The sequence below is a fragment of the Trichosurus vulpecula genome, chromosome 5, assembly GCF_011100635.1.
Source record: "Trichosurus vulpecula isolate mTriVul1 chromosome 5, mTriVul1.pri, whole genome shotgun sequence".
In the NCBI taxonomy this organism is placed as follows: Eukaryota; Metazoa; Chordata; class Mammalia; order Diprotodontia; family Phalangeridae; genus Trichosurus; species Trichosurus vulpecula.
This window is the reverse complement of record NC_050577.1, coordinates 297,168,374-297,192,811: the sequence shown is the minus strand read 5'-3', so window position 1 is coordinate 297,192,811 and position 24,438 is coordinate 297,168,374. Positions and strand designations below refer to the sequence as shown.

The 24,438-nt window shown below is 49.5% G+C and overlaps 1 protein-coding gene across 1 annotated transcript; it reads left to right on the top strand.

Annotated features, from left to right (window-relative positions):
• The first annotated feature begins 4,909 nt into the window (after positions 1-4,909).
• KCNJ4 (potassium inwardly rectifying channel subfamily J member 4) lies at positions 4,910-6,247 on the top strand. Its single transcript, XM_036761405.1, has one exon. It carries the CDS (start codon positions 4,925-4,927, stop codon positions 6,245-6,247), a length of 1,323 nt encoding a protein of 440 aa, XP_036617300.1. The 5' UTR covers positions 4,910-4,924.
• The last annotated feature ends 18,191 nt before the right edge of the window (positions 6,248-24,438 follow it).

The window sequence follows — 24,438 nt, the reverse complement described above, 5'->3', positions numbered from 1 at the left end:
ATCTGTTCCCATCCTCTCCCCTCTCCTGGACTAGAAGAACATAGTGAGCTGTCTCTTGGACATGTTGAACTGGAGATGCCTTTGGGATATCCAGTTGGAAATGCCCATGAGGGAGTTCGTGGTATGTTCTTGGAGCTCCGGAGACACTCAGGCCAAGCCTTGGGCATAGAGATGAGACTCGCGCCAGCAATATCTAGAAGGGAACTCATCCCTTTTCCTTCCTAAACTCCCTTTCAGCTGGGCTCTCCTAGTTCTGCTGAAGGTGCCACCATCCTCCTGGACACCCACATTCCCAAGCTCAGCATCAGGGCCATTCAGTTGCTGAATCTTGTCAATTGCCTGTCCTTTTCTCCATTTCCACCACCACCTTCTAACTCAGACCCTCCTTCCTTGTCTCCTGGAATACTTCATTAACATCCCAATTACTCTTCCTGTCTTCAATCTCTCCCTTCCTCAGCCCTTCCTCTGAACAGCTGCCAATTGGATTTTCCCAAGTGAATCTGACCATGTCCCTTCACTGCTCAGAGAACTCCAATAGCTTCCTGCTGCCTCTTCTTGTGGTTGGCTTTTAAGCCCTCTGCAATCTGGCTTCAGCACTCCTCGGCAAGTTTATTACTCCCTTCTTGGGATTTTCATTCGACCCAAATGAGCTGGCTTGCTGCCCCCATGAGGGACTTCTCATCTCTTCTGTCCACACCTTTGTTGAGCTCTGCTCCTCCTCAGGTCTGGATGCAATTTCCCTATGCCCCGTCCCTTCCAGGAATCCCTTCATTTCCTTCCAAGCTCAGCTCCTGGCCACCTCCTTCAGGAAGACCATTCTGATCCACCTAGTCACTACCTAGCCCTTCTCCCAGAAATTATTTGGTTTTCAATTACTAGATATTTCCCCCTGAGAGAATGTAAGATATTTGAAGGTACAAACTGTTTCGTGTGTGTGCTTTGTCTCTGTAACTCCAGCACTTCTCCCAGTATGAGGCACTAAATAAATGCCTATTAATGGATGATCTATTTCTATTTCTGGCCCCTAGTAGCTAGGTGGTACAGCTGGTTGGATAGAGCTCTGGACTTGGAGCCAGGAAGACCTGAGTTCTAATCCTGTTTCAGACACTTACTAGCTGTGTGACTCTGGCCAAGTCATGTAACTTCTCTCAGCCTCAGTTTCCTCATTTGTAAAATGAGAATAATTATAGCTCCTACCTCTCAGGGTTGTTGTGAGGCTCAAATGAGATAATATTTGCAAAGTGCTTTATAAACCTTAAAGCATCATATAAATGCTTCATCACCACCACCATCACCACCACCATCATCATCATTACTGTGGTGCCTGGGAAATAGCAAGCATTGAATGAATACTTAATCGACCTGCAAACACTAACTGTCAGGGTGGGGAATGACCATCTTAGAGCCCATCCAGTCCTACTTTCTCACTTAGGGATGGAGCAGAAGGTCATTTGAAGGAGAGGGAAAGTGAGCGCCTGATTGCTTGTGAGTATCTCCTCTCCCCGGCGGAGGCTGTCTCCCCAGAAGGACTCCTGGTACTGGGAAGTGGATGCAAACAGCACTTGAGGCGGGGTCTTTGAGCCTTCAGGTTGATGTCATTCCCTGTCCCCTCCACTCCCTCCGAAGCGCTCCAAAATTGGGAGATTTCACCCATCTTCCCACTCCTTCTCGGCTTCCTAACCTTACTCCTGGCTGGTTGCCAGCTAATCCCAGCTGAGGTGCCAGTTAATACAAGCAGGTGGTTTTCCCCTTTCCCAGAAACAAGAGCTTTCTGACAGGGCTTTGGAACCATCCCTCCCACCCCCACCCCCAAACCTTCAGAATCGAAGCGAATTGATCCCTACTATGATGTGTTCTAGAGAAAAGCCAGGGCTAGGAGCCAGGAGACCTGGACTTCAGTCCTAGCTCTGCTGGCTAACTTCCTCTGGGGCTTTTGTTAAGTCACCTCCCCTCTGCAGACCTCAGTTTCTATCTCTGTAAATAAGGCATTGGAATTAGAGGTCCTCTACTAAGCCTTCCATTTTTCACTTTCTGTGGATTTCTGTGTCTGGATCCTTTTCCAGCTCTTCCATTCTGTGGCTCTAATGGTGGAATTTCAGGCATAGTGACAGTAGAGAGAGGAAGATTTTCAGGAAGGGGCAGGGTAACCTTCCTGGTGCCTTTGGAATAATTGTCTATTCTGCCTGTTTTGCCGAAGCATACGGCAGGAACCTTCCTGGGCTTCCCAGACAATTCTGAGGGCTGAGCCCACACCCTTCTCTCCCTCCCGCTATGCCCCCAGGGCTAATGGCCCCTGCAGCGGGGCCGGGGCGGGGGGCGGGATTGGGCAGTGATGGTACAGACCAGCACAGAGGAGTGACAATCATGTTCCTCTGCTGTTCTAACTAAGGGTGGGTGGTGAGGACACAGGCACCCAGAGCCAGGAGGGGCCAAGGGAAGGGGGGTTGGGTGGGGAGACGGCGGGGAGAGTTTCTCCCAGGGAAGCTGGCACCACTTGAGCTGTTGATCTCTAAATTACAGCGCTGCCTCTTAAGCCTGGACGCCGGCAGCAGCCTCACTGTTGCTGTGGCAACCGAGTTGTCCCGAACCCGGGGAAGTGTATAAACACTGCTACAGATACACAATTAGATCAGCAAGAAGAATAGGGCAGAAAATAGAAACTCCCAGCCTTCCATAATTCTGGGCCAAAATGTTACCGGGAGCCGCTGTCCGGCCTCCTCCTTCCTGCTCACCCCGGCCCTGCTGGTGGCGGAGACTCGGCTGGCACCAGGCAAGGCCCGGGGGGTGGAGAGGTCCCTCGACTGCCTTCTTCTCTGCTCCAGATGGTTGGGGGAGCGAGGGGGACAAGAAGAGGCGTTTATCATGGCTGGGAAGGGGCTGACTGACTGCGGTCACTTACGTGGCTCCCCCAGGTCGTGGCCAGGTCACTTCTCCATGACCCTCCTGGACACCAGCACCTCAGCTGCCACTCGCCATCACCATCATCCCCATGGTCATCACCATCACCATTGTCACTATCCCCATGGTCATCATCCTCTTATCACCATCATTATTACCACGTCCCCATGTCATCATTGTCACTGCCACTAGCATCACCATTGTCCCTATGACCACCGTTACCATCTTTGCCATTGTCACCATAACTGCCGTGTCTCCTGTCTCTGTCACCATCACCATTGTCACCATGACTGTCATCACCCCATCTCTGTCACCATCACCATTGTCACCATGACTGTCATCACCCCATCTCTGTCACCATCACCATTGTCACCATGCCCGCCACATCTCCCGTCTCTGTCACCATCACCGCTACCACCATTGTTACACCCCCCCATCCCTTCTCCTTCCTGGGCTTGTTCGCTCATTTGTGAAATGGGGGTCTCAGAGTCTTAAGGGCCTTCAGAGGGATGTCAGCTCTTCTCCCCACGCCAGCAGCATGAAGCCTTTGTGTGACGTCTCTAACTAACCATTGCATCTCTGACGTCTTCTTGGACTCCCCGTTTAGCAGAGAGCTCACTGTCTCTCGCGTCACCCACTTCCCTCTGGAATAGCTCTCATCTTTGGGAAGATCTTCATATTGAGCTGAAATCTGTCTCTGTGAGGTCCTGTTAGCCCTGTCCTGGCCTCCAGGAACCCAGTCCAAGCCCTGCCTTGCCTCCCGTCCAGAGCCTCAATGTAGCGGAGAAAGCACATTGGACTTGGAATAAGTAAAAACACCTGGGTTTTCTTGTGGGCACTGATATTCACCGGCCTGTGGGAGACAACTGGAAGTGGATTTGACCTTAGGGGCCATCCTATCCAACTTCCCAACATCAGAGAGGCCAGGAAATGCAGGCCTAGAGAGGAGGAGGGACTTGTCCCAGGCCACAGAGACAGGAAAGGGTTGAGCTGGGCTCCAAGCCCAGACCCCTGATGCCCCGTCCAGCGCTTCCTTCCACCCCACATGCCACCTCCCCCTCAAAGCCTCCATTTCTCCTCTGTGAAATGGGAATGGTAACTGTGGTGTTGCTCACACACCTCCCGGGGCTTTGCTTCAGAAAGCAATTTGGAAGCATCAAATCCCTAGAGAAACAGGAGCTATTTTTATCCAGGGAGATAATGCACATACCAGTTCTTTCCAAATACCACAGCATTCCACACAGGCAGGGGATTTATTACCATCACTATCATTTCATAATTATTCCATTTGCTACCCCTCAGCAAGCATTTATTAAGTGCCTACTGTTGCGCTACAGTCACGGCTTGCTGACCCCCTGGGGACACAAATACAAAAGCAGGATAGCCCCCACCCCCACCCCGCAGGAGCCCGTGTCCCGCCGAATGCCACTTAGGAGGTGACTTATTTTGGGAACCGACTGATGCTTTCATCCACGTAGAATACTTCCAGCGAGGAAGCGCCCTTCACCAATGCCCCTATCGCCTCCCGTAGTCTGAGTCTGAGTCTGAATAGAGGCAGCTTGGAAGAGCAGCGGGTGTGGAGTCGGGAAGACCTGAGTTCAAATCCAGCCTCAGACACCTACTAGCTGTGTGACACCGAGCAAGTCACTTAACCCTGTTTGCCTCAGTTTCCTTACCTGTAAGACGGGAGCGATAACAATATCGACCTCCCAGGAAGGTTGGGAGGACCAAATGAGATAATGTTTGTAAAATCACTATATTAATGTTAGTTGTTGTCGCTGCAGGGTGTTCTAGAGCACTGAGAGGTTGTATGACTTGCTCAAGGTCACCCAGCCAGGATGTATCCAAGGCTGGACTCGAACCTGTCTTCCTAGCCCTGAGGCTGACTCTGTTCGTTCCACTCCCAGCAGATGATTACGGTTCCTGCTTTCATTGCTCACCTAACGTCTGGCCGCCATGTCTCCTCTCCAGGTCCAGCGCCATCCCAGGTGGTGAGGACAGCCACTGGATCTCTGCCCGGGGCGGGATGAACGGACACAGCCGGAACGGGCAGGCCCACGCCCCCCGGCGGAAACGCCGCAACCGCTTTGTCAAGAAGAATGGCCAGTGCAACGTTTACTTTGCCAACCTCAGCAACAAGTCCCAGCGCTACATGGCCGACATCTTCACCACCTGTGTGGACACACGCTGGAGGTACATGCTCATGATTTTCTCCGCCGCTTTCCTGGTTTCGTGGCTCTTCTTCGGCCTCCTCTTCTGGTGCATTGCCTTCTTCCACGGTGACCTGGACCCCAGTCCATCCCCAGCATCGGGACCTGCTGGAGCAGGTCCCGGGGGAGGCGGGAGCCCACCACCGGCAGCTGCGAAGCCTTGCATCATGCATGTGAACGGCTTCCTGGGAGCCTTTCTCTTCTCGGTGGAGACTCAGACCACCATTGGCTATGGCTTTCGCTGCGTGACGGAGGAGTGTCCGTTGGCTGTCATGGCTGTGGTGGTGCAGTCCATTGTGGGCTGCGTCATTGACTCCTTCATGATCGGCACCATCATGGCCAAGATGGCGCGGCCCAAGAAGCGGGCCCAGACGCTGCTCTTCAGCCACCATGCTGTCATCTCCGTGAGGGACGGCAAGCTGTGCCTCATGTGGAGGGTGGGCAACCTGAGGAAGAGTCACATCGTGGAGGCCCATGTACGGGCCCAACTTATCAAGCCGTACATGACGGAGGAGGGCGAGTACCTGCCCCTGGACCAGCGGGACCTCAATGTGGGCTACGACATTGGGCTGGACCGCATCTTCCTGGTGTCCCCCATCATCATCGTCCACGAGATCGATGAGGAGAGCCCCCTCTATGGCATGGGCAAAGAGGAGCTGGAGTCCGAGGACTTTGAGATTGTGGTCATCCTGGAGGGCATGGTCGAGGCCACAGCCATGACCACCCAGGCCCGCAGCTCCTACCTGGCCAGTGAGATCCTCTGGGGCCACCGCTTCGAGCCCGTGGTCTTTGAGGAGAAGAGCCACTACAAGGTGGACTACTCACGTTTCCATAAGACCTACGAGGTGGCTGGCACACCCTGTTGCTCAGCCCGGGAGCTCCAGGAAAGCAAGATCACGGTCCTTCCTGCCCCGCCGCCACCACCCAGTGCCTTCTGCTATGAGAATGAGCTGGCACTCATGAGCCAGGAGGAAGATGAACTAGAGGAGGACGTGGCTGGCTTGGGGCTGGAGGGCGGCTCCAAGGAAGATGGGGGCATCATTCGCATGTTAGAGTTTGGGAGCCACCTGGATTTGGAGAGGATGCAGTCCACCTTACCCCTTGACAACATCTCCTACCGCCGGGAGTCGGCCATCTGACCTCCTCCCCCTTCATCTAGCCCTATGTCCCCTTTGTCATCTCGGGCCCCCATCCCCTGACCCCTTGTGGGAAGACCCCTCTTTCTAGACAGGAAAAGGACCAGCAGACCATGAACATCCCCTCCCTCAGTATCCCTGGGACAAACATTCCTCCCTCCCAAGGACAGAACCCACCCAGGCCATGAGAACCCTTCTGGTGGCCACATGAAGCCATGAAAAATGAGTGTATGATTAGGGGTCTGTCCCCCATGCCTTCTCACTTCAGTGCCCAAGAATTAGACCCTGGCAACAGGGAAGTACCGATCCCTAAGTTCTGCCATGCCAACCATCCCATGCCATCTACTGCTGTGGGCCTGACTCCCTCCCAGAACTGCCCAATGTGGCACCCCTAGGCTCTTCCAGGACATGCCCCCAGTTGCCCTGGAGAACTTTTGGGAGGGCTCTTGGGACACATGTGGAGGGCGGGGGCAGGGGGGATGGCACGCCTCACACAGAAGCCAGGGCTGGAAGGCTGGTTGGGGGAAGTAGAAAGAAAGGTTTACCTTGCATGTTTGTGACCTGTCACACATCCTTTTGTAAATATATACATATATATAAAGGCAAGAGAGATCCAACCCAGATTCTTCAATTTCCCAGGGCAGGATGTGGAGATGAAGCCGGGCCCCTCTTTCTCTCCCTCATGGACTAGCTCTTAGAGCTCCTTGGCCCTTGAGCTATCTCAGAATGAGGGGTGTCAACCCAGGCAGCCCCCAGGGTCAGGCCTGGAGTGCCACTCCCTTCATGTACCAGCCCCACCTCTGCTGGTCCCCTGGCCACCCACCCCCAGCTTCAGCCCATCCTCCCTACCCTTCCACCACACACAGCTGTACAATGGGATTTTTAATTATTTTTAATAAAGTTTCCAATCCTCTTGGAACCACATGGGCCAAAAGGAGGGGGAGAAAGAGACCTAGAGTATGAGAGGCATGTCTACCGTCCTCCTGGGGTTTGTTTGTTGGGAGTTGGGGGGAAGGGAAGGAAGAAGGCAGAGGCGGGAGGGGTCAGTAGGATATGATAACAGTAACAACGATCCTTTCAGTGTGGAGGCAGCAGGGCTTGTGGAAGGGGTGCTAGAGACAGAGGGACAAGACCTGGGTTTGAATCCTGGGTCTGCTTATTAGCTGTGCAGACCTTAGAGAAGCCACTTCCTGGCTCTGGGCCTCAGTTTCTTACAACTGAAGAACTGGAGGGAGTTTCTCCAACCCTTACCTGGGCAAGCACAACAGGAGTCACTTCTGGTATGGATGGGGGTGGGAATTTAAGGTAGGCTGCCTGGAGGAGGTGGCCTGGTGAGAGAGGTAGGCTTTCAATAGGTGGTAAAAAAAAAAAAGAGAAGGACTTGGTGTGAGCAAGGGGATCCAACCAGGGAGGCAGGACCCAGCCATTGATGTGGCTGAGGAGAGGAGCTGACCAGAGTATGGGCCGACTCAGGGGCTGGAGAGTGGGGCCCTGCTAGGACCAGAGCTGGGAGAGCAAGTTCTGAAGGGATGGGAGAGGTCTGCATACGGAGCAGGCCTGGACAGACTAGAACATCTGCAGTCCCTCAAGCTCAGAAGTGCCATTCCTGGTTCTAAGTTCCTTCCAGCTCTGACATTCCATGTTCTAGACTCCCTTCCCAGCTCTGATGTTCCCTCTTCTAAGGCCCTTCCCAGCTCTGACATTCTATATTCTAAGTTCCCTCCAGCTCTGACATCTATTCTAAAGCCCCTCCCAGCTCTGACATTCCATGTTCTAGACCCCCTCCCAGCTCTGACATTCCCTGTTCTAGACCGCCTTCCCAGCTCTGACACTCCCTCTTCTAAGGCCTTTCCCAGCTCTGACATTCTATGTTTTAAGGTCCCTCCAGCTCTGACATCTCCTATTCTAAAGTCCCTCCCAGCTCTGACATTCCATGTTCTAGACCGCCTTCCCAGCTCTGATGTTCCCTCTTCTAGACCCCCTTCCCAGCTCTGACAGTCCATGTTCTAAGGACCCACCCAGCTCTGACATTCCATGTTCTAGACCGCCTTCCCAGCTCTGATGTTCCCTCTTCTAAGACCCTTCCCAGCTCTGACATTCTGTATTCTAAGGTCCCTCCAGCTCTGACATCTATTCTAAAGCCCCTCCCAGCTCTGACATTCTGTGTTCTAATATCCTTCCCAAGCTCTGACCTTCCCTGTTCTTTTTTTCCCTCATTTTTTCATTCCCTGTTCTAATCTCCCTCCTAGCTCTGCCATCCCCTGTTCTAAGGCCCCTCCCAACTCTAACATTCGTAATTCAAGGACCCCAGAGAGAAGGGTTGGGAACCAAGACAAGGCAGTAATTGGCTGAATTCAACTGTCTTCTAAGTCTTTGAAGAGCAGTCACATGGAAAAGTGATGGGACTTGTTCTTTGTCCCCAGAGGTCAGAATTTGGAGCAACATGGGCGGGGTGGGGTGGGGGTGGGGGGACTCGACTGCAAAGCACAGATTTAGGAGGTCAAGAAAAACTTCCCTAAAAATGAGAGCTATCTGAAAGCTAAAAGGGCTGTCATGGTAGGTAGTGAGCTCCCTGTAAGGGGAGGTATTCAAAGAAAGTCAGCCCGAGCTCTTGTCAGGGCGTTGTAGGGCAGTTTCTTGTGGACACTTGGGTTAGGTGGGCTCATCTCTGGGCTTCCCTTCCTCTTCGGAGATTCGGTGATCCTAGGCACTCCCTGGCAGGTCCTAGCAGCTCACATCCTGAAGAAAGCCTGTTCCTAATGGGAAAGACAATATAGCGCAATTATAAATAAGGAAAGATCCTAATTCACATTTAGGCAGTCTGCCCCCCGCCCCCACCCCAGGTCTGCCACCAGTACCACTGCTAATATTAGCGATAAGGACAGTCATCACTTTTATGACGGTGACATTTCTACTGCCATTTAAGGTCTGGAGAGCGCTATCTGGCCTCACACATTGGATATGTAAAAAAAAAAAAAAAAAGAAAAAAGAAAGAAAAAGATGCCTCTTATTACGAATGCATTGATTTCCCAATATATTCTGCCCTCCCCCCACTGAGTCATCCCTTAGAAGAAATTGGGGGGGGGGGAAGCAAGAACAAATAGCTCCATATTGGCAGGGCCTGACAGTACAGCGTACTGAGGGTTCTGTACCCATAGCCCCCCCACTTCAGCAACGCAGGGAAGGAGATACATTTTTCACCCTTTCTCCGGGGTCAGGTTTGGTCATCGTGATTACACAGTGTTCTGTTGAGGTCTGGAGCGCAGGCCTTAAGGGCCAGCTGTGCACTGTCTAAGAACCAGCCTTGCTAAGGTACAAAAGCACCCCCTTCTCCCCCCAGCTCCCAAGGGGTCCGGCTGGGGATGGGCCGATTGGAGCACAAACATCACCTGCTCCTCCAGCTCCATAAGCTTTTCACAGACACTCTGAGCTCATTCTGCCCATTTTCCAGAGGGGGGCCGCCTTGCCCAAGGTGCCACACAGCTAGGAAGTGTCAGAGCCAGGTCTCCAGCTACGGCCCCCGCTGTCTTCCCATTTCCACCTAATCTGCCTCTTTCCAGCTACTGACACAGCCAGGTGATACGTTCATGCGTGTTAAAGCTGGGTGGGCGGCCTGGTGGGCGGCACATTCCTGCAGCTGTGAAGGGGAGTCAGCCGTACCCAGAGCCAGCAGAATCAGGAACCCTGGTGCCTACAGCAGCATCTATTAAACCCACCGATGTTCCTCCCCCTGAACGTCCATCTGACTCCCACCTTCCAAAAGAACGTGCAGGGGGCCTGTGAGGCAAGGTACCAACCAACCAACCAACCAATCAACAAGCACCTTTTATGCATCACCCCCTATGTGCCAAGCTCTGTGCTGGGCATTGGGCCTATAAAAGCAAAAATGAAATAGCTTACAGGCTAATGAGGAAGACAACAGGCTCATATAGAGATACGCCGGGAATGTACACAAGAGAACAGTATGGTCATTTCAGGAGGGAGGGCAGTAGCAGAGAGGGATCAGGAGGGATTTCATGAAGAAGGTGGAGCCTGAACTGAGTTCTGAAGAAAATGAGGCATTCTAAAAGGCAGAGGGGGAAAGGGAGAGTATTCCAGGTGGCGGGGACAGCTTGGGCAAAGACCCGGAGATAGGAGATGACGGGTCATGTGTGAGGATCAGCAAAAGGCCAGTTTGGGTGGATCAGAGAACAGAGGGAGGGAAATAAAGCGTAAGAAGTCCAAGAGCGGACTGGGAAGAGCTTTAAAGACTTAGACAGAGAAATTTAGATTTTGTCCTGGAGATAATAAAGAACCACCAGAGTTTATTAAGTAGGAAGCAATGCCTGCGCTGAAAGACAAGGCCAGACAGCGTGACCTAGCGGACAGAGTCAAGAAGACGTGGGTGTGAATCTCACAACGGATGCTTACTAGCTGTGTGACCCTTGAGGTCTCAGTTTCCTTATCTGTAAAATGAGGGGGTTGGGCTCAATGGTCTCTAAAGACCCTTCGAGCTTTAAATCTATTCTCTTCTGACCCTATGAAAATGTAAGGCAGGGAAGTGTCGGGCACAGGATTCCTTGAACAGAGGGAAAAGTATTGGTTTGAAATGCATGGTGGTACCAGTCAATAGGAGCTCCAGGAACCAGGGGTCCTCCCTGAGAGGAGGATGAGACATTTCTCCAGTAATCTAAGAGGAATCGAAAGTCTTAGACACATTGAACACATGTATGTGCATGTCTGTGCACACTCACATACACACATATATATTATGTATACATACATGTACATATTTTATATATAATATATACACACATATAAAACACACACATATCTTTATAAAAACACTTTCCAATATGCGTATGTATGAATGCGTGTTCCTTGTTTGTTAAACACTGAGGCTTCCCTTAGCCTACGCAGAGGCTGTCCTGGCCCTCTGGGGCTGTCCCTAAGAACACAGCCCTTCAGTGCCACTGAGACGAGTCTTCGGAGGTACTGAGCTCCCCATGGATGGAGGGCTTCCAGCATCGGGGATGTGCAGAGAGGTCACCGCAACCTTTGAGGTACCTTCCAGCTCAGAGTTCCTGGGGCTCTGCGAGGGCAGAAGACAGCAGACAAGACCCTCGGTGGGGGGTGCCGCAGGGACAGATTAATTGAGGGGAGGAAATGAAAGGAATGAATCTCCAGGTTGCCTTGGCTCAGTGACGATCATCGGGACAGGGACAGTTTCGCCCTGCCATGTTTGCAAGGTGGGAACTCACCAGGGGAACGGAGCTATTTCTGGGCACATCCAAGGAGGCGGCAGGAGAGGAAAGGAGGGGAGGGGAAGGCTGGGGGTGGGGGAACTCATCCAGTAGACCCGGCAGGGGGACAGGAGAGATGCAGGGGCAGGACACAGGCAAGCCGGGCCATGGGCAATGGACCAAGGTCACTCACACAATAAGATTCTAGACCCAGAGCTGGAGGGGATCCCAAAGGCTATTGGCTTGAATTCCCCCATTTCACAGGTGAGGAAATGACTTAGAACTTCATAGATCCACAGATGGAAGGGATTCCAGAGGCCACTGAGGCCTAGAGAGAGGAATAAGCTTGCCCAAGGTTACTTGGGCACCCAGGTGGTTCCAGCTAGCAAAGCATTTGAACTCAGATCCTCCAACTCCAAAGTCTTTCTCCCAATTCTAAATCTAGGATTCTTCGACCCTGTCTGTATGACTCTATCTGTGACTGTGTCCCAAGGAAGGGAACATGGTCGGGGGAAGGGCCTGGCTCAGGACCACAAATTATAAAACCCTGAAGGATCATTCCCATTCTACAGAAGAGGAAAAGGAAGCTCCGTTCGTTTAACTCAATAAGCATTTGCTAAGCACGTTAAACCTTGGGCTGAGTGCCAGGGAGACTAAAAACCTTGATTTTAAGGAACGAGCATTTTTTCCCCAAATGAACCTACGATGGAAAGCTCGACCTCACAGACCAGCCTGCTCAACCCTCCCATTTCACAGATGAGGACATTGAGGTCCAGAGAGGGGAAATTCTTTGCCCTAAGCTATTTTCAATGCCTGGACTGGAACTCAGGGCCTCTGCATCCCTGCCCGCTGTACAGCTGCAAGGACATCGAACGTTCCCTGGGGACAGCTCACAGAGCCTTACTTAGGCATCTGTCTAGTCTGGCTGTGACGGCAGCACTGCCTAGAGGTCACCTCGGGCACTGCAGCCCCTCCAGCTGTTCTGGGCTCTGGAATGGGGAGAGATCAGAGAACCACAGACCTAGAAGGAGCCTCAGAGGCCATCTAGCCCGATCCTGTCATTTCAGACAAGGAAACTGAGGCCCAAGAAGACAAGTGATTCTCCAGAGGCTTTTTTTCTTCTCCTTGCCCAGGTTGAGATGAGATAATATTTGTAAAAGTGTTTGGTACATAGTAGGTGCTAATAAGTAAATAGTAAATATTATTTAATAGTAATAAATTAATGATATTATATAATAAATGAATATAATAAGTAAATTCCCTTACCCAGATATTAAGCCTCTGAGATAGGAGCTGAACCCAGATCTTTTAACTCCATGACTAGCGATCTTTCTTACACTCTGCTATCTGATTACCCCTAATTTTACGGATGGGGAAACTGAGGCCCAGAGAGGGGAAGTAGCTGACGATCCTGGATTTTAGACTTACAGCTGGAAGCGATCTGAGAGACCACTGAGTCCAATCTCTTCATTTTACTGAGGAGGAAACTGAGGCCCAGAGAAATTAAATCACTCGTCCAAGAATATATAAGGGGTGGCAGAGGCAGGATTTGAACCTAGGTCCTCTTACTCGAAATCCGGTATTTTTGCCACTCTAGCCCTTACCCAGCTTTCCTGACTTCTCTCTTGAATCAGGGAGAGGACAACGCTTAACTCAAAGGAAAGGCACAGGAGGACACCTTATGGGGTGTCCGTCCCAAATCCCAGGGGAAATTTGGTAGTCCTCTTGGTTAGTATGAGAGAGTGGGCAGAACCAGCTTCCCTAAGCACAGAGAAAGACCTCAGGTGAACAAGGAAAAAATATCACAATGTCAGCTCCTTGAGGGTAATAACAGGATTACGGGCCGACCGATCAACAAGCATTCATAAAGCGCCTACTCTGTGCCAGCTCTGAGGTTACTGAGATTGAGAATGGCCCTTGCCCTTAGGGAGCTTCCATTCTCTAATGGAGGAAACATGGACCCAGATCCATCCCTAACTCACCCAGTTTCTGCTTAAATGATGGAGAACTCATTACCTCCAAAGGCAACCCACCGCACCTTGGACAAGGCCAAGCCTGTGGAAGGCAGCCCCCGAGTCCCTCCTGGGTCCTTTTCTTCTCCTTACCTAGACTGCCCTCCTCCACTATAGCCTGAACCTCTTAAGGAAAGAAGTCTTAAGGCCGGGACGTCCAACATGGTCAGAGGGAGGGTCTTAAGATGCTACTCGGGCCTCGCCCCTCTCCTGCTCAACAAGCTTCCATGGCTCCTCCTTGCCTTTCTAACCTGATACTGACAAGTCTGGCATTGAAAGCCTTTCACAATCTGGCTTCGGCTGATTTTTCCAGGCTGATGACACATTCCTCCCCCTCATGCACTCTCTGTTCCTGTCGAACTGGCCCGTTCCCCGGCTGTTCTCTGAGCACAACATCCATCTCCTACCTTGGTGCTTGCGTGCAGGCTCTCTGATGGAATTCTGAGGTCCTTTCAAGGTTTGGGACAAATGCCACCTCCCTCAGGAGGTTTTCCCTGATTTCCCAAATTGTTAGTGTGCTCCCCCTGCCCTGTTTTGTCTCAAGGGGGAATCAGAGGAGAGAGAGCTCTAGATCAGAGGTTCTTAAGCTGGGGTTAATGAATTTTTATTAATATATGCATGTATACCTATGTGTACACATGCATGTGTGTGTCTATAAATATACACACATATGCCTATACACACATATTTATGTACAGATAGATTATTAGATGGAGAAAAGATTATTAGATGGGTGGATGGATAGATGGATGGATGGACGGACGGACGGATGGATGGATGGACGGACGGACGGACGGACGGATGGATGGATGGATATAATGATGGATAGATAGATAACTATATTTTAATATAACTTTTCCTTTGTAATCCTATGCATTTTGTTTGCACCTTTTAAACATGATCCAGAGAAGTGGACCACAGTGTTCACCAGACTGCTAGAGGGGTCCAGGACACAGAAAAGATGGAGAAGCCCCCAAGCGTTAGCTATGATTATCTGACGAGGAGTTCTGTTTTGGAATGAGGGGCCCTAGCTCTGCCCTTCACCTCTTGTGTAACCTTGGACAAGTCCCTTGCCACTCGGTCTCAGTTACCTTCTCTGTGAAATGAGTATATTTATCCTGCCCAGCCTGCCTTCCAAGGTCGTTTGGGAGGATTGATGGACTTGTGTGCCTGAGAACAATTTGTTAACTGGATAGCGCCTTGGCACCAAGGGGATGGGCCATGATTCTTCTTGGCAACCCTGGGCTCCCAAAGTCTGTGCCAGGACCAGACCAAGTTGGGGCCAATGCTTGGGAAAGCCTTTGGGCCCATCTCAGAGATGGGAGATGTCTCTATCGAGGAGGACCAGCCGCGCTGAGCCGGGAGGGATTTGTCACCAGGCTGTCCGCAGGGCGATGAGTATTTTTGGCCACAGCCTCTCCTTAGACTGTATCTGAGCAGCGGGGGTCCTCACTGGTAGAAGCAGGGGCCCTGTGGTGTGGCAGCAGGTAGCTTTGGCAACAGGGATGCAGCGGACAGGAAAACAGAGTTAGCTCCATGTGATCGAGAGCTGGAATGTGTTGTAGAGATATTCCAGTCCAGCGCTCCTCCCCTTTCGTACTGAAGATGTAGGATGATACTGTGGAGCCAGAGGAACTGGGTACCAATTTGGCCCCTGATGTGGCCATGGAAGGTCAGCCTCTCCAGGTCTCAGTTTCCTCACTTGTAAAGTAAAGGGGCTGGACAAGCTGTCCTGTGAGGTCTCTCCCAGGTACCACGTTCTGCTCCCCATTCCCCATGGGGGCCCTCTCCCTTGCCTCTCCCCTGCGTCTAAGATCCCAAATCCCCATCTACTTGGACTTAAAGCTAGGATCCTATGAAATCCAGAGTGGGGATTTAATTTGCCCAGTGTCTCCTAATTATTCACTGGATTCTGCCTCAGAGGTGACTCAGTCATTTCAGTCGTGTCTGACCCTCTGCGACCCCATTTGGGGTTTTCTTGGCAAAGGTACTGGAGTGGTTTGTCATTTCCTTCTCCAGCTCATTTTACAGATGAGGAAACTGAGGCAAACAGGGTTAAGTGACTTGTCCAGGATCAGTGTCTGAGGACCTGCCTCAGAGGACCAGGATTCAAATCTTGGCTTCACCTCTTATTCCCTGTGTGACCTTGAGTAAACCCTGTTTCCCATTCTGGGCCTCAGGTTTTCCTCTGTAAAATGAGGGGCCTTTACAGTCTCTCACAGCTAAGAACACAATTTTATGATGGTAAATCGAGGATTCCTCCTTCTGAGTGCACAAATACCTGAGTTCAAATCCTGTTTCCCCCACTTACCAGCGATCCTGGACATGTGACTCCCCTTAATCTGGAAAATGGAAATAAAACAATTTGAATTTTCTACCTCATCATGTTTTATGATGATTAAATGAGACGAGCGTGAAGCAGAGGAAAGCTAATGAAATCATTTTAGAAAGCACTACCAAAGCGCCAGCTCCTGCTTTAGTCAGTAATCACAGTGACAATGAAAATCGCAGCAAGCCGGTGTGATTGGCGAGGCCGTCAGATTCAAGGTCGGAGGACAGCCGCCCTCCGAGTCCACATCCTGGGACCTTTGGCTTGTCAAACTGCATCTCTTCTGCCTCGGTGTTCTCAATGATAGAACGAGCCTGGATCAGATTGGCTTCTGGGGGCCCTTCCGGCTCAAGATATATGAATCAACAGTCTGCCCAGAGGCATGACTCAAACCCAGGTCCTCCTCCCTCTTCTCCTGTCCTTCCAAGGCCACTTCTCTGCCCACTCTACTAAGCTCCCAAAACTACTTTGCAAAATTTGGGCGTTTTGTTGTGCCAAGAACTTTACTGCTAGTGCAGCAGATTCCAAACAAATAGTTTTTGGTAGTTTAAAAAAAAAAACTGTAGGGGTTGGAGGAGATGACCTTTAAAGGCCTTTCTAGCTTTGGGTACTGAAAAAACAATCTCTTTTCCTAACTCCTTCTCACTAGAGATTGTACTACCCCACGTAGGCCACAAGGGGGCAGCACGAGTCCTGGGCAGAGCTGTCAAAGGTTTGGAGCATCCTTAGGCTTGATGCTGGATGGGTGAGGAATGGAGAAATACGGGAGCAGGGAGGGAGCTTAGAATCAAGAGCTCCAGAGCCAACATGACCCATAGGATGCAAAGTGTTAGATGGGAGAGGGAGCTTAGAATGGAGAATGTCAGGTTCAGGAGGAACCTTGGAGCAAAGAATGTCAGAAGTGGGAGGGAGCTTAGAACAAAGAAGGTCAGAGCTGAGATGGCCCCTAGGATGCAAAGTGTCAGATTGGAGAGAGAATTTAGAATGGAGAATGTCGGGGCTGGAAGGGGCCATAGAACATGGAATATGTCAAGGACCGAATAGACCTTAGACCATGGAATGTTAGCAAATAAGATTAATGTCCCAATTTTGCCACATCCCTTCCAACATTTGTTACTTTCCCTGCCAATCACAGGTGTAAAATTAGGTTTTTTTAAAAGGTTGTTTTAATTTGCACTTCTCTGACCAACAATTATTTTGAGCATTTTTTATGACTATAAATTGTTTTGATTTCTTCATCAGAAAAGTGCCTGTTCATACCTTTTGGCCATTGGGGAATGACTCATATTCTTATAAATTTGACAAAGCTCTTTACATATTCTAGATATGAGACCTTTATCTGAAAATCCATCTATCAATTTTTCCCCCAATTTTCTGAATTCCGATCTTGGCTATGTTTATTTTACTTGTACAAAACCTTTTAAATTTAATTGAAATTATCCATTTCACACTTCACACTGCTTGCTATCTCAATCTCTTGTTTATTGATAAATTGTTCACTTCTTCATAAGTCTGATAGATAATATGTTCCGTGTTCTTCAGATTTCCTTGTAATAGCCTTCTTTATATCCAGGTTACGTATCCAGTTTGATCTTGTCTTGGTAAATAGTGTAAGATATGCCCAATTCCTGTCAGACTGCCTTCTGGTTTTATCCATAATGAATTCTTATCCCCAAAACTTAAGTCTTTACATTTGCAAAATACAAGGTTACTATATTTATTTGTTTCTGTAAACTGTATGTCTACTCTGTTCCACTGATTTACCTTTATACTTCTTAGCCAGTACCAGATAGTTTTGATCGTTACAGCCTTATAATATGGTGTAAGATCTAGTACTGCTAAACCTTTTTTCTTTACATTTTTTCATTAGTTCCTTTGATATTCTTGACTTTTTGTTCTTCCAAATGAATTTTCTAATTTGGTAAAATAAATTTTTGGTAATTTAATTGAGATGGAATTGATATATAAATTAGTTTAGGTAAAATCACCATTTTTGTTATATTGGCCCTGCCCACCCATGAACAATGACTATTGCTCCAATTACTTAAATCTTATTTTATTTGTATGAAAAGTTTGTTATAATTTTGTTTTGGCAGGAGTACTCCCGGGAATTGTATACTGTCTAGACTTATTTTAAATGGGGTATCTCTTACTATCTCTTTTTGCAGGGTTTTGTTTGTGATGTATAGGAATGCTGGTGATTTATGTGGATTTACTTTATGTCCTGCTACTTTGCTAAAATTATCCATTGTTCCAACTAACTTTTTAGCTTAGTCTTTGGGATTTTCCAATTCATTGTTGGTGGAATTGTGAACTGATTCAACCATTTTGGAGAACAATCTTAAATTATGCCCAAAGAGTTATCAAACTGCCTGTGCCCTTTAACCCAGCAATAGCACTACTAGGTCTGTTTCCCAAGATGGTTAGGGGAAAAGGAAAAGAACCCGTATGTTCCAAAATATTTATAGCTCTTCTTGTGGTGGCAAATTGTGGGGATGCGCGTCAACTGGGGAATGGCTGAACAAGTTGTGGTATAGGATTGGGATGCAATATTATTGTGCTTGGAAGAAATGATGAGCTCAATAATCTTAGAAAAACATAGAAAGACTTGCACGAAATAACGAAGGGTGAAATGAGCAGGACCAAGAGAACGCTGTACGCAGTAACAGCAACATTGTTTTAAGAATGACTTTGAGTGGCTAAGTCATTTTGACTATTATCAACACCTGAATTAACCACAAAGGACGTGTGAAGGAAGACGCTACCTGCATCCAGAGAAAGAACTGGTAGATTAAAGTATGTATAGTATGGATTAGATATATACATCTATACACATGTACATATGTGTATGGATGTATGTACGTGTGCATACATATATACATATCGTGTCTAATTGTAGCCATCTCTAGGGTGGGGGGGAGGGAGGGAAGGAAAGAAAAGAAAGTTACGTGATTATTATATATTTAAAAGGAAGTTGCAGACAATAGATTTGCAGTTTCATGTACAATCATCTTTTTTTCTATTCTACTGTGTTATGGATATGCTTGGTTTTTTTTTTGTTTGTTTTTTGGCAGGGCAATTGGGGTTAAGTGACTTGCCCAAGGTCACACAGCTAGTACATGGGTCAAGCGTCTGAGACCACATTTGAACTCAGGTCCTCCTGACTCTACTCACTGCCCCACCTAGCTGCCCCAAAATGCTTGTTTTATTTCTCAATTTCAGAATGGAATAAATAAAATTGAAAACAAAACAAAACAAAACAAAAAGTAAGGTTGTTGAGCTGGAAAAGGCTTTTCGATCAGTAAAAAAGGGAATGTTGGGGGGAGCTGGAATCAGCCCCTAGTCCAGCCCCGAGGTGTCCTCCTCCCTTCCCCCAGGCGCTGCCATGTTCAGTCCAAAGGCCCTCCGGGCCCTCCCACGTAGCCCACGTATTTCTACCCCCGAAGCAGGCGGGGCCTCTCTCCCTACCCCCCATGAACATACCGGGAGCTCACAACACCATCTGGCAGCCAGGGCTCCCCAGGGTTTTCCTTCCTGGCAGCGGGTGTCTTAGGAGGAGCATTGGGAGCCTGGGAGCAGGAGGCCTGGCTTCTGATCCCTGCTCGGCTCTGACCCTGGTCCAGGATCTAACCTCTCTGCTGAACCCAGCCAGGATTGAGGAACCTGGGGTGTGGTCCCCCTCACCCTGCCCGGCATTAGCCCACTGATTGATGATCACATTTAGATCTAGAATGGACCCTGGAGGCCACCTAATGCAACCCCGTCATTTTGTGGAGGAGGCAATTCAGGTGAGCGAGATTGTTAGTCTCCCAAGGTCACACAGGTAGCAAGCGGCAGAGCTGACTTCAAACTCTGGGCCCATTACCCCAAGATTTTCAACTTTTCTGGGCCTCAGTTTATCCATTTATCAAATAAAGGTAAGAAAAGAACAGAGTGCAATAGAAAGTCTGGGGCTAGAGGGACCCATCAAGTCCGGGCTCTAGCATGTGCCACCTATGTGTCCTTGGGACGTTTCTTCTCTGGGCCTCGGTGGCCTGACCTGCAAAATGAGGGAGTTGAACTAATTAATCTCAAACACCCCTTCATGTTCTGAGTCTATGAAACTGTAATCTTTAGGAGTCCTCCCAGCTCCAGATTCTCCCCACCTGGGTGGCCAGGCACCAAGAGAACCTCACATGGAGAAGCAGGTTATCCCCCCTGGGGCTTTATTCAAGGGCCTCCCATTCCAAAACATCTCCCTCACCCTTGTCACAGTGCCTGAAATTCCACCATCTGGTTCCTCTTTTAACATTCCCCAAGACTCCTCTCTCTCTCTCCTCTTTCACCCCCTGTCCCGCCCCAGCATCTCACACCATGCCCTGGGCGTAGTGGGCGCAGAATGGCTGATGGCATCTGAAATTCCTCCAGCTCTTTGGAGCTTATACGGCATGGTGAGTGGGTAGTTTCTGGGATTGGCCTTTGATAGGTCGAAGAACTGTGCTTCAAGCCAACATGTCTCTTCCTTCTCTTAGCCTCAGTTTCTTTGTCTGTAAAATGGGCGGGCCGCAGGCTACAAGGGAACGGACACCAGACTCAGAATCACAAGACCTGGATTAGAGTTCCTGCTTCCTAGTTTTGCCCATGTGAGCAAGTCTCTCACTTTTCCTCATCTGGAAAACGGCAGGCAGCAGGCTACAAGGGAACGGACACCAGACTCAGAAGCACAAGACCTGGGAGGTGGGAGTCCCAGCTCTGACTGTGGATAAGGCACTTTCTAATCTAGGTCTCAGTTTCCTTCTCTTAAGATGGGGGGGGGGGGTGTCCTTGATCTCAAAGCACCCTTCCAGCTTTGAGTCCAGAATGCTGACAGTGAAGAACAGATTCTTTGGGGCAGGCAGGAAGATTTACTATGTTAAGTTGTCTCATAGGAAATGATCAGACACCTGATGGGCAGAGGAGGCCAGAGTCATCCATTTAAATTCCTCTCCACCTGGACCCAGGCTAGGTGAGGAGGCCTTGTCAGCTGCTGACGGATGCCAAGTAAGTTGGCTACTACGCTGGGCATGGTGGTCATTGCCCCTGGCCATGGATAGCCAGGGCAGCATCACCATCTCTGAGGGCAGAGAATCTTCCCCTTCAAAGACCTCCTCGGTCTAAACATAGCTTGGCCTTGAGGCAGGGGAAAGGGTGCTGGCTATTGTGCCAAAGACCCTGGGCTCGAATCCCTCCTCAGGCGCTTACTACCATCTGGGACCATCCTGAGCCTTGGCTGCCTCCGTATAAGCGAAGACATTGATGAGATGGCCTCCGAGGCTCCTTCCATCTCCATAGCTACGATCCTTTAATCTTATATACAAACACAGGGGAATGGACAAGATGACCTCTCCAAATCCCTTCAGGTCTTGCTGAAGTTTCCACCTTCCTCTCCATCCTCATCATGAAGAGAGGACAGTATCATAGAGTGGCGAAAAAAGTCTTGGATTTGGAGTCAGAAGGCCTGAGTTTAAATGTGTAGATCGCTTTGTATACATTTGTTTCCATGTTGTCTCCACCATTAGATTATAAGCTCCTTGAGGGCAGAGACTGCCTTCTGCATCCCCAGGGCTTAGCACAGTGCCTGGCACACTGCAGGCTCTTGATGGATGTGTATTGATGGATTGATTGACAGCACATCTGTGACTTCAGCTGCCTCCTCTATAAAATGTCTGTAAGATCTTCCAACTCTCATCTTCATCCTCCTCCTCATCTTCATCACCATATCCATTTCATCATTCAATCAATAATAACCAAACATTTCAAATGATAAAAAACAATCTCGGACCCCAGGAAGAGGAACGAGGAGACACCCCTTTGCCCCGGCCTCGTCCGGGTGGGGAGTGGGGGTCCACAGGTGGAGAATAGGGCATACAATAGCAGATAGCTTTGACACATCAATTGGTTTTGACAAATCTTTCTTTTCTGATTCATGTCTCTTAAAAATTATTAGTTATGAGGGCTGCCTCTTTGAAGAGAGGTGAGGGAGGGATAGGGAGGAAAATCTGGGTGATAAAAATCTTAGCTGAACTTTCAAGTCATACAGGGAGCAAGAAGCAAAAGTGAGGAGGGAGGGCATTCTAGGAATTGGGGATGGCCTGAGCAAAAGTGTGGCGGTGGGATGGAATGCCGTGTATAAAGAACAGCAAACAAACCAGTTTGTCTAGAGTGCAGGCTTCACGAGGGAGAGAAATACATGACGAGCCCAGAGAGGCAGGCTGGAGTCAAGCTTTCAGTGCCAAACAGTGTGGAATTTATCCTGGAGGTAATTGGGAGCCACCAGAGTTTCCTAAGCAGGGGTGTGTCCTGGTCATTTCCGCGCTATCTATTTGGCATCTGTGCGTGGGGGGGGGGGGGAGGGATGGAGTAGGAAGAGAGTGGAGGCAGGGAGGCCAGTTAGGCAGCTGTGACAATAGTCCAGGGGTGAAGTGACGAGGAAAGGCCTGAATGAGGCCCAAGAGAGTCAGGTGGCTGGGCTAAAAAATGTCTTAAGGCCCTTGCCAAAGCAGGAACCTGGAATTCTTTGGCATATTCCTCACTCTTCTATGTCATCTGCATTATTTTCATTTTTATCTTCCTCCTCCTCCTCCTCTATTTCATCTTCATCCCCATCAGGTATGTCCATCCAGCAGAGTGAAGGCAGGGGGCTGGACAAGATGACCTCTCCCCTCTCTTTGGCTTGTGGAGTTAATAACATCTTCCATTTGTACAGTCTTGTCCCTCCCCCCGCCAAATAAACACCTCATAAGCTAATCAAGACAAAGACTATTTTACAAACATGGAAACTGAGGCTCGGGGCTCAGAAAGAGACCCATTCAAAGTTACACAGCTTGTGAATGGCGAAGCTGAGAATTAAAGCGGAGGCATCCGGATCTAGTTGTCAGACGAGTGTTCCATCAAGTCTTCTGGCTCTCCCAGGCAGAGGGAATGTGGAGAGAGGAATTATTGAGGAGGAATGGAAGAAGGTCACCTAGTCCGATCTCCTCATTTTTCAGGGGAGGAAACCAAGGCTGAGAGAGGGTAATGACTTTAGTGAGGGTCGCTAGGATCACACGTTTGGATCAGGAAGGGACCTCTCGGAGGCCATCTAGTCCAATCCCTTATTTAACAAAAAAGGAAATTGAGGCAAAGAGAGCTCACGTGACTTCCCCAAGGTCACACAGCTCATAAATGTCAGAGGAAGAATTTGAACTGAGGCCCTTGGACTCCAGGCTCGCATTCCTTCCATTCAAGCACAATGCCTCTCTGACAATAACAATAGAAAAATAGGTCAGTGTTGGAGCATGGGGGCGTTGAATGCCAGACCAAGAAGTCTGAACTTAGAAGAGACAAGGCAGAGTGATGGAGGCCTGCATTTGAGGATCTTGGGTTGAATCCCGACTCAGACACTTACTGGCTGGGTGATTCTGGGCTTGTCTCAATCTCCCCATCTGTCAACATCTGTAGCGGGGATCAGAGGAAGCAAAACACCTGCGAAGTCTTTTGTCACCCCTAAAGCGCTGCGTAAACACGAATTACTAGTATTGCTGAAGGCTTTGTCCGGAGGCTGTAGTCAGGGCTGGGCACTCTAATTCCTTGACTTGTTAGCTGTGTGTCGTTGGGAAAACCACTTAACCTCTCTGAAATTCTTCTGTTCATTAATAATAAGTTCAGAGGGGCAGTGACCCAGAGCTAGAAGGGACATACATAGGAAACTGAGGCTTAGGGCTTACCCACAGTCGGTCAAACAGCTCATAAGTATCATAGGTGGGATTTGAACTGGCCTCTCTGATTCCAGGGACAAGGTTCTTTCTATTACATGGGCAATGTTCCACTGGACTCGAGAATTCCTTCCAGCCGTGCAGGCAGCCACCCCTCCCTACCTGCCCTTCCTGGATGACTCTCGTCTTTATTCTCACATGATTCCCACACAGGAGGGTGCAGCCAGCATGTCAAGAGGTGTCAAGAGGATCTGAGTTCAAATCTGACTTCGGACACTTACCAGTTGTATGATCCTGGGTAAGTCATTCTGCCTGTTTGCCTCAGTTTCCATAAAACGAGGGTAGTAACAACACCTATCTTCCAGGGTTGTTGTGAGGCTCAAATGAGATAATGATTGTAAAGTGCACAGGGCCTGACACATAGTAAGCACTATGTAAATGTTAGCTTTTATTATGTATGTGTATATGGAGAGGGGGAGGAGACTTCCTTGAACTTCCTTACCTCACACGGCTCCCAAAGGCACAGTCAGCTGCCCACCGGCTATTCATCCCTTTTCCCCTCCCTTTTCTCTATTTCCTGGATTCTTTGGCTTTGCCTCTTTTTAGTAACTCCTCATTAGTAGCGAGCAGGCACCTGTTCAGGACCCCTCCCCACCCCTACCCCCCAGTGGCTCTCCAGGACCCCTGAGTGAGCCAGAATTGCAATTCTTCGGGATCATGGTGTTCCAGTGACTCATCGCCACCCAGCACCACCGGAAGGGCATGGGTATTCAAAAGATGTCAGCCGTAATATGGCAAAATAACCCCTGAACGCCTCCCCACGGTAGCCCTGGGGAGCAGGCTTTGTAAACCTGCAAGGACAGTCCAAATGTGGCTTGTTGTTACTTCTGTTATGGTTATGATTTGGGGCAGCATTAGC

Coding starts and splice junctions, on each gene's coding strand:
- KCNJ4 (XM_036761405.1), top strand. CDS start 4,925: ATGAACGGACACAGCCGGAACGGGCAGGCCCACGCCCCCCGGCGGAAA.